Source organism: Macrotis lagotis, chromosome 1 (genome assembly GCF_037893015.1).
Source record: "Macrotis lagotis isolate mMagLag1 chromosome 1, bilby.v1.9.chrom.fasta, whole genome shotgun sequence".
Lineage (NCBI taxonomy): Eukaryota > Metazoa > Chordata > Mammalia > Peramelemorphia > Peramelidae > Macrotis > Macrotis lagotis.
The window spans coordinates 843,597,673-843,608,672 of record NC_133658.1 but is presented as its reverse complement, the minus strand read 5'-3'; the positions used below and the strand labels follow the sequence as shown (position 1 = coordinate 843,608,672).

General features: G+C 35.9%; 1 protein-coding gene across 1 annotated transcript; it reads right to left on the bottom strand.

Moving 5' to 3' along the window:
- Positions 1-6,430: 6,430 nt before the first annotated feature.
- LOC141490699 (olfactory receptor 56B34-like) lies at positions 6,431-7,396 on the bottom strand. The gene has a single exon (XM_074190861.1). The coding sequence runs from the start codon at positions 7,394-7,396 to the stop codon at positions 6,431-6,433; it is 966 nt and encodes a 321-aa protein (XP_074046962.1).
- Positions 7,397-11,000: the final 3,604 nt, after the last annotated feature.

The window sequence follows — 11,000 nt, the reverse complement described above, 5'->3', positions numbered from 1 at the left end:
TCACTAAAGTTTATAATCCTTTTACTGTACAGTACATTGTCAGTATAATGCTTCTCTGACTTCACTTTCTTCTCTCTCCAAGTATCTAATAGTTAATCATTTCAACATTATATTGCCCTCTGCACTTTTTAAAAAAAATATTTTGTTTCTAATTATATACAATAGTAGTTTCTACCTATCATTTTTTTGTAAGGTTTTGAATTTTTCACTTTTTTTCCCCACCCTCTTTTCCCTCCACCCCCACAGAAGGCAGTTTGATAGTCTTTACATGTTTACATGCTATACATTGATTGAAATTGAATGTGTTGAGAGAGAAATCATATCCTTGAGGAGAAAATAAAATATTAGATATAGCAAAATTTTGTAGTATATAAGACACTTTTTTAAAAAAAATTGAAGGTAATAGATTTTGGTCTTGGTTTAAGCTCCACAGTTCTTTCTCTGTATACAGATGATATTCTCTGTCATGTACTCTAAAATTGTCTCTGATTATTGAATTGATGAAATGAGCAAACCCATTAAGGTTGATCATCATCCCCATGTTGCTTTAGGGTGTAAAATGTTCTTTTGGTTCTGCTCATCTCACCCAGCAACAGTTTATGCAAGTCTTTCTAGGATTCTCTGAATTCTCATCCCTTTTGGTTTCTAGTAGAACAATAGTGTTCCATAACATGCATATACCACAGTTTGTTCAACCATTCCCCAATTGATGGACATTCACTCAATTTCCAATTCTTTGCTACCACAAACAGGGCTGCTATGAATATTTTTGTACAAGTGATGTTTTTACCCTTTGGCATGATCTCTTCAGGGTACAGACATAGTGGTATTGTTGGATCAAAGGGTATGCATATTTTTATTGATTTTTGGGGCATAATTCCAGATTATTCTCCAGAAATGTTGGATGAGTTCACAGCTCCACCAGCAATGCATTAGTGTCCCATGCTTCCCACATCCCTTCCAACATTGAACATTGTCCTTTCTTGTCATATTGGCCAATTTGATAGGTGTGAGATGGTACCTCAGAGCTGCTTTAATTTGCATTTCTATAATCAGTAATGATGTAGAACAATTTTTCATATGACTATGGATAGCTTTGATTTCCTCATCTGTAAATAGCCTTTGCATATGCTTTGACCATTTGTCAATTGATGAATGGCTTGTATTTTTATAAATTTGACTCAGTTCTCTTCATATCTTAGAAATGTCAGAATCTGTCAGAAATACTAGTTGTAAAATTGTTTCCCAATTTACTACATATCTTTTGATCTTGGTTACATTGATTTTGTTTGTGCAAAAGCTTTTTAATTTAAGTAATCAAAATTATCTAATTTGTTTTTAATGATGTTCTCCATCTCTTCCTTGGTGCTAAACTGTTTCCCTTTCCATAGATCTGAGAAGCAAACTATTGCTGGATCTCCTAGTTTTCTTAAAATATTGTCTTTTATGTTTAAATCCTGTACTCATTTTGATCTAATCTTGGTATAGGGTGTGAGATGTTGGTCTAATCCAAGTTTATGTCAAACTAACTTCCAATTTTCCCACAATTTTTATCAAAGAGAGAGTTCTTATCCCAGAAGCTGGACTCTTTGGGTTTATCAAACAGCAGATTACCATAATTGTTTCCTGCTATCTCTTTTGCACCTAATCTATTCCACTGATCCATCACTCTGTTTCTTAGCCAATACTAAACAGTTTTGATGACTGATGCTTTATAATATAATTTTAGATCTGGTATGGTTAAGCCACCTTCTTTTGAACTTTTTTTCATTAAATCTCTGGATGTTCTTGAATTTTTGTTTCTCCAAATGACTTTAGTTACTATTTTTTCTACTTCATTAAAGTAATTTTTTTGGGAGTTTGATTGGTAAGGCACTAAGTAGTTTAATTTAAGTATAATTGTCATTTTTATTATATTAGTCCAGCCTATCCATGAGCAGTTGATATTAGCCCAATTTTTAAATCTGATTTTATTTGTGTGAAGTGTTTTATAGTTGTTTTATAGAGTTTCTGGGTCTATCTTAGTAGGTATACTCCCAAGTATTTTATATTATCTGAAGTTACTTTAGGTGGAATTTCTCTTTCTAGCTCTTGCTGCTATAGCCTTCTGCTCTTGAATCTTTTGCCTCCTTGTTCTATCATCACTTACTTCTTGCCACATGAGTCCTGGATTACTTCTCTGTTTTTAATCTTATACTGCTCATACCTTATGTATTCTTCTTATCTAACCTTAATTTCTCTTATTACAAGAAGGCAGTCTTTTTATTCCCTATTAGTCCTATCTCATTTCTCACAAAAAGAAAGCAAAAACTGAATTTCACTTTCCCCATTTTCTCAAGGATTATTTTCATATTCTTAATCATAAACCTCCCAATCATATGATTAGAAAATTCACTGTTAATGAAATTGTGACATTAGAATTATTATCTCATTTGATACTCACAAGACTATTAAAGAAACACATTTTAACTTCCAAACTCTTTGCCTGTAGGAATTCCCCTTTGATCTTACTCCTGCATTGCTTTTTAATCTTTTTTTTTTAGGTTTTTTTTTTTTTTTTTTGCAAGGCAAATGGGGTTAAGTGGCTTGCCCAAGGCCACACAGCTAGGTAATTATTAAGTGTCTGAGACCGGATTTGAACCCAGGTACTCCTGACTCCAGGGCCGGTGCTTTGTCCACTGCGCCACCTAGCCGCCCCCCCCCTTTTTTAGGGGTTTTTTTTTTGATATTTCCCTTTCAAATGAGAAAGGGGTTGGTGAGAATTGAGGGAACTGGAGACTGAGAGTCAGAAACAAACTTTAGGTGTCTTCTAGCTAATAAAACTCAGACCTGCTTTTCAAAGTCTGGATGAAGGATTCATATCCCAAATCTCTTAGTTATTAATTGAAAAGAACTAAATAAGGGGCAGCTAGGTGGCACAATGAATAGAGCACCGGCCCTGGAGTCAGGAGTACCTGAGTTCAAATCCGGCCTCAGACACTTAATAATTAACTAGCTGTGTGGCCTTGGGCAAGCCACTTAATCTCATTTGCCTTGAAAAATCCTAAAAAAAAAAATTAAAAAAAAAGAAAAGAATGAAATACACTCAAGATGAGATGGCCATGTGTATCAGAGTACATTACTTTTTTGTGTGTTTTGGTTTTTTTGGCAAGGCAATGAGGTTAAGTGACTTGCCTAAGGTCACACAGCTAGATGTGTCATTATTATTATTAAATGTCTAAGACTGATTTGTACTCAGGTCCTTCTGACTACAGGGCTGGTGCTCTGTCCAGCTGCCCCCACTGTCCCCCAATAGTTCTCTATGAATGCAGGACTCACAACATCTCTCTCACTTCTAACAGACATAAGTCAAGTACAAGAAAAGACATTTAGCAAAAATAAAACCACATAAAATTGAACTGATTTTCAGGACTTCAGAGCTGAAGAGTGCAATACAGAAGATTTTTCCCTCTAAAGAAATATTTGGGCTACTGATAAACTATGACTTCCCTCTGCAGCTGAATGGGAAATTTGAACAAAGTGGTTGATGTTAGTAAAAAAAAAAAACCACACAGAATATTCCAGTTGTAGTGTTTGATGTATTTTTGATGTTTTTTCCCCTACTACAAATCTATATTTCATTAATCTGACAAGCCTTGTTATATTTTTTTTCCCCTGTGATATCCACATTACCACCTCCTCATTATAAAATCTCTCACTTCTTAGCTAGACAGGGAACTGACTCAAGACTCAAGGTTTCAAAGATATTGTTTTTCTTTCTTTCTACACTTCAGGTCTTCTTACTGAATTTTAATTAGGAAGGCATCAAGAAGAGGGGACAAGTATACAAGAGAGGGATTAAGACACAAGATCAGAGAAGTGCTTTGCAGATGTCATATGATTGGATCATTTAATTTCATTATGACTATCATCTGAATCAGATCAAAGAACATTTGTTTTACTGGATTATTCATCAAATAGCATTAATTTTTGTTGTGGAAATTGGGAAACCTTTTGCATTAATTCTTTTTTTTTTTAGGTTTTTGCAAGGCAAACGGGGTTAAGTGGCTTGTCGAAGGCCACACAGCTAGGTAATTATTAAGTGTCTGAGGTCGGATTTGAACCCAGGTACTCCTGACTCCAAGGCCGGTGCTTTATCCACTACGCCACCTAGCCGCCCCTTGCATTAATTCTTAATATTGTCAATTTACACACACACACACACACACACACACACACACACACACACACACATAATATAAACATGAATTTATATATTGGCATTTATATATATGACAGTAGGATTTACAAAAGATGTTCTACACAGCAACCCTATGAAGTAGGTAGTTCAGAAATCAAGGTTTAGAGAAATTCAATAACTTGCTCATGTTCAGCCACATAGTATTTGTCAGAGGTGGTTTTTCAAAACTAAGTTTCCTTCAGGGTCTTTTGGCTCAGTGCTTTTCCCACTATACTGAAAAATGCAATTTTTCAAAGTTGTTTTGACCATACTCTCCCTGGCTTCTCTCAAGTTTCAACTCAAATATTACCTTCTCCAAAAAAGTCTTTCCCAAACTCCCTTAATTCTAAAATATTTTTATTTACTGATTTTTTTTTTGCCAGTTTTTATCTTATTTGTACATAACTGTTTTCTTGTTGTCTCCTGTATTGGACTGTGACTTCTTTGAAAGTAGGGACCTTAATTTTTGCTTTCATTAGGCCTCCAGTACTTAGTCAGATACTGACATATAGAAAGCACTTAAAAGCTTGGTGACTCTTTGATGCAGCAATACCGCTACTGGGTCCTATATCCTGAAGAGATGATTAAAAAGGGTAAAAACATCACTTGTACAAAAATATTCATAGCAGCCCTGTTTATGGTGGCAAAGAATTGGAAATCAAGTAAATGTCCTTCAATTGGGGAATGGCTTAGCAAACTGTGGTATATATATATGTCATGGAACACTATTGTTCTATTAGAATCCAGGAGGGAGGGGAATTCAGGGAAGCCTGGAGGGATTTGCATGAAATTATGCTGAGTGAGATGAGCAGAAGCAGAAAAACACTATACATCCTAACAGCAACATGGGGGTGATGATCAACCTGGATGGACTCTCTCATTCCATCAGTGCAACTATCAGGGACAATTTTGGGCTGTCTGCAATGGAGAATACCATCTGTATCCAGAGAAAGAACTGTGGAGTTTGAACAAAGACCAAGGACTATTACCTTTAATTTGGAAAAAAAACCCTGATATCTTATTGTTTGATCTCTCTGTCTCTTATACTATGTTTCTTCCTTAAGGATATGATTTATTTCTCATCACATTCAATTTGGATCAATGTATACTATGGAAACAATGTAAAGACTGACAAATTGACTTCTGTGGGGGGTGGGGAGAGGGAAATAAGATCAGGGGAAAAATTATAAAACTCAAAATAAATAAAATCTTTATAGAAAAAAATAAAAGCTTGGTGACTAAGAGATTTGCCTAAAAAAAGTTGTTCAGTGAGTGGTCAAACTCCTCTATGTGGTATTTAAAACGCCTCCTAGTCTACCTTCAGCCTCTTTTCACACTTCTTCCAGAACATTCTGTAATCCAGTCAGACTAGCAGATAGGACATCCTATCTCTTATCTCTGTGCCTTTGCACAGGCTGACCTCCTTTCCTGAGGAATGTTCTACATTTTTACATCATTATCTTTACTTTCATCCTCCAAAGTTCAACATAAACATTATCTCCTACCTAGGTATTTTCTGATCCCATCTGCTACTAGTGCTGCCCAATCTGTAATTACCTTGAATTTACTTGTTATTTAACTTATATTTTATATATACTTATATATTTATATAGAGTCACAAAATTTAAGAGTTGAAAAGTACATCAAGAGTTGTCTAATTTGCCTATACATTAAGAAAAAATATCTTATTTATTCTTATAGAGTATAAGTCTCTTGAAGGTAGGGGCTGTTTTATTTTTGTCTTTGTCTTTCCAGTGTCTAGCATGCAGTGGGTACACAGTGGTACTTTATAAATGTTTGTTGATTTATTGATTAGTTAATTGCAAAATTCTATAAAACTGCTCTTCTGCTTGTGATGGAGAATCCAGCTTGAGCTCTTCTCTGTAAATACTTGAAGTTGTGCTTTTACAAAGACAGTTAGCAATATAAAATAGTATTTATAGGGTTCTGGATTCCTTTCATAAACAGCACCCCTAAGGACATCATTTGCATTGCTAGTCCTTTCTATCATCTCTAGTCTATAGTCAAACAAGAGGCAGGACTGGAAGAAAAGAGGACAAATTCCTTGTCAATTATACCCAACACCATGACCACTGTACCCCCTTGTTTGCTTTGTAAAGAATCATTCACCATTTAAAACCAAGGATTCTAATTTTTGCAAATGTACTTCCCCTGTCCCAGACTTCAACTCAGGTGGTTCCCAAATAGGAGCTACTTTATGGACATTTTGCTACCTTGTCCCAATATCTTCTGAAAGCCTAGCCTGAGTTCTTGGGTTCTGAGAGCATATACCATAGGGTTGAGGGCTGGAGGGATGACATTATGCAGTACATTGAGAAGCACAGGGATTAGGGGAAACTTCTTCCTTGCCAAATGTGTGACAGATACTACAATGATGGCTGTGTAAAAGAAAAGAATGAGGATGAGGTGGGAGCTACATGTACTAAGGGCCTTTGAAATGGCATCAGTAGAATTTAGCTTCAGGACAGAGCGCAGAATCAGGACATAGGAAGAAAAGACCAGAGCCATATCACTTCCGATCATGACCCAAGCCAGTGCCAATTGGTAAAATCTATTTACTGTAATGTCATCACAGGCCAGGCTGATGACTCCTAGGTTAGAGCACAAGCAATGTTCAATCTCATTTCCAGAGCAATAATGTCTCATTGCAGCCAGCACAGGCACTGGCATGACCAACAAGCTATTTCTGATCATCATAGATATTGCAGCTTTGAAGATGAAGCTATCTGTGACAAAAGAGGGATAGTAAAGAGGATGGCAAATGGCCATATACCTGTCAAAAGCCATGCACAGGAAAATACCTGACTCCATGCCCACAAACCAGTGAATAGCATATATCTGAGTAAAACACTCAGGGAGGCTAATGGTCTTGGCATTGAACCAGAAAATGGCTAGGATCTTGGGCATGATGGTGGTAGCCAGGCCTACATCCACTACAGAGAGAATGCCCAGAAACTTGTACATGGGTTTGTGCAAAGTTAGATCCTGCCATATAGTCATCAGGATGAAGAGATTAGCACTGAGGGCTAAAAGATAGAGTAGTACCAGGGGGAGAGATAGCCAGTGTTGCCATCTGTGGATGCTTGGGAACCCCATTAGGATGAACTCAGAGATCTGGAGATGGGAGCTGTTCAGGGTCCTGGAAACAGGAATCATTACTCAAGATGTCTTCTTAATATCTGAAAGTGAAGGGGATTAAAAAAAATCTATGATTGGAACATCAGTATGGCACCAGGACTGGAGGTGAAAGGCATGCCATTTTTAACCCAAGCATTCAGGTGTTCATGTCTATGCACAACATTCACTTCTTCTCTGAACACTGGAGGAAGTTTAAATGAGTAAAACAGAAATGATCAGAAAAGTCTTTGTAGGAAAGCATGAAGAAAGAGAAGTATGAAGGGATATTCATTATTGTCTCCCAAACTAGGAAGGACAGTTTTCTCAATTCTATTAACAGAATTTCCCTCCTTTAAAACTATTTAGTTGCCACCTATTCCAGAAAGCCTTCCCTGAGCAATATCTATCAGCTAGCCACATGCTGGGGATGGCAATCTCTCCTTCATATTTTTTCTAGTACTATGGGCACCTCTTTGCACTCATCAGATTCTCCCTTGTGGCAAAAAACTATCCAGATTCTTGTCTTTTCTCCTTTTAGATTTCAAGATGTTTGATTACAGGTTCTCTGCCTTATTTAATATCCATATAATCAGTACCAAGTATAATGCCTTTTGCATAACTAGGACCTCAGAGATATTTGTTTGACTTTAATTGAGGGATGGTGGCATGATATGAGGAAGAACTTACTTAGTCTAGGAAGAATAAAAAATTGGAGTAGTTTTCTAAATGAAAAAGAGTGGTAGTCTTTGCTCCTGGAAGACTTAGACCTTCATTTGCTAGAAGATAAGGGAAGGCTCCCAGTGTTATTTTTAGACATTTTATGACTCTTGGGTCTTGTAGGTGAATATATCACTATGATTGTAAAACAGAGGCTCTTAATCTTTTTTTTTTTTGTTTCATAGACACTACTAGTGGCCTGGTAAAGCCCATGGACATTGTATTAAAATATATTTTTAACAATCATAATCAAAGGAAATGCCAAATTTTAGATAGAAGTTGATGAGAAAAAAAGATGTATTTTTTCATATCCAAGTTTCCAGACCACCTAAAATCTATCTTGGGGATCTTTGATCTCTTAGATTATAAAATCCATGTTCTAGAAACTTGGAGTTACTACAAACAATATCTCTCTGCCTAAGAATCTTTCCACTCTTCTTGATATGATTGAAGAGATTGCTTTTACAATGGCCTTTTCCCCCTTAAATGTGAAGAGGTTGGGAGATAAGAAAGTAAAGATGCAGCTTAAGGGAAGGTGAGAAAGCTGAAGAAATTAAGGATTGAAAATAAAAAACAGAGAGAGTCATAGACCATGATGAGAAAAAAAATTTTTTTTTAAGTCCATTGCCTTCTAGGCATTACTTACTGTGAGAAGGTGTAGGATTGTCTCTCACCCAGGAATAGTCTTCAATATTCAGACTCTACTCTTATGATTGAGTCTGTTGGGTATGGACTTTCTTAGAATGGAGTAGGGAATCTTGTCTTAACCCCTGGGGATTGAGCTCTTGGTAACAACTATAGTGCAATTCAGTTGAGGTTATCTGACTCAATCTATCCTCCCTGCTTCTCTAATGAATCTCTCCCAAGTGTGTGAGGTTTCTATTCTCTACATTCAATAGCACAGTGATGCTGTCACTGTTTCTGATTGTTTCTTTTATAATGCATCTAGTAATCTCCAGGGAAACATATGCTCTGAGTCCAAACATATCTTAAACACCCGTGGATGTGGGAAATGTGGGCCACCATTCGAGGTGCTGTAGAGGGTGGTGGGTATAAAGTTTGATATCCTTTCTCTTAAGGAACTGGTAGTATAGGATGGGAATAAAGAAAACAACAATAAAGAACTCAGACACATAACATAACATGTTGAGTGCAATGGAGAATGACAGAATAATATCAGTGTGAAACCTGTGATTACCAAATGAGGTGATCAGGAATAGAGAAAGCAAAATCTTATTTAATTTTTAAAAGAATAGATTTGTTGTTGTTGAGTCATTTTTCAGTCATATATGATTCTTCATGACTCCATTTAGGATTTTCTTGGCAAAGATATTAGAGTGGTTTACCATTTTCTTCTGCAACTCATTTTATAGATGAGGAATGGAGGGAAAGAGGATAAAGCAACTTACCCCAGGTTATACAGCTAATAAGTGTTTGAGGCTAGATTTGAACTCATTGAAGATGTCTTCCTAATTCCAAACCCAATGCTCTATCCATTATACTACCTAGATGCTCCTAAAGGATTGATAGGAAGTCAATAAATGAAGAGGAGATCTTAGGCATAGAGAAGAGTATAATTAAAGACAAGGTCCAATAAAGCAATATTCATTCATTAAATATAATAAGTCTAGAAAGTGAGGCTTTAGCCAGATTGTGAAGGACTTTAATTGCTAAAGAAGTTCATATTTGATCCTGGAGGCAACAAGTTTTTCACCAAGTCTTGGTAGATTAGATATATATGAATAGCCAATGCAACTTGGGATTCCTTTCTCAGAGTTGAGCTAATTTGCCAGTTGATGTAAGGAGACTTGAACTTACATTCCTTGGTTTTTACCATTAGCTCTTAAAATATATGGGTAACTCTCAGAATCCCTGAATGTAATATATATGAATGTAATATCCACTTTATAAGAGGTTATCTAGTCATCAAGGAACAGAGACCTTTAATTTTAAAAAATGTTATCTTATTATGTAATTTTGCTATCTTTTATACTTTATTTTTTCCTTAAGGATATGATTTCTCTCTCAGCACATTTAATTTTGATCAATGAATAGCATGGAAACAATGTAAATAAAGACTATCAGACCACTTTCTGTGGGGGGTGGGGGGAGGGAAGTGAGATTAGGGGGGAAAATTGTAAAATTTAAAAATAAATAAATTTAAAAAAACCAAGAATAGAAAACTACCAACTTTTGGGGCAGTCTATTTTACTTTTGGATATTTTTATTTATTAGGAAATATTTTTTCAAGACTAAGTTTGTCTCTTTGTAACTTCTACATGATTCTTCTGCTTTTGACCTCTTATGGCAAACCATAGCTTTCATGTTCCTCTTGAGTTCTCCAGGCTAAACACATCTAATTGCTTCAGTTGTTCATTATATGACAAATAAGACTTTTACTATCCTGGACACTCTTCAGTTTTTCAAAATATTTATTTAATTTTCATGCTCATAATTGAACATAACATTCTGGTTGAAGTCTGATAAGCTAAGAGTACATAGGAATGATCTGCTGTTGTTAGAAATTATATCTCTCGGGTGACTAGGTAGCACAGTGGATAGAGCACTGGCCCTGGAATCAGGAGTACCTGAGTTCAAATCTGACCTCAGACACTTAATAATTACCTAGCTGTGTGGCCTTGGGCAAGCCACTTAACCCCATTTGCCTTACAAAAACCTAAAAAAAAAAGAAAAGAAAAATGAAATTATATGTCTCAATACAGTCCAAGATTGCATTAGTTTCTTTAAAAAATTTTTTTTGACTGCTACACTATATTGCTGTCTCTTACTGAGCTTACAGTACACTCAAACCATAAGATCTTTTTCAGAGCAATAGTTGTCATAGATCAGTATATTACAGAGTTGGAGGTCAGCAATTTCAAATCTTTCATTGTATAGATGAAGAAATTGAGGCCTAGGGAATTCT

What these genes read in the sequence shown, in the direction of transcription:
- LOC141490699 (XM_074190861.1), bottom strand. Translation starts at nt 7,396, where the DNA reads ATGATTCCTGTTTCCAGGACCCTGAACAGCTCCCATCTCCAGATCTCT.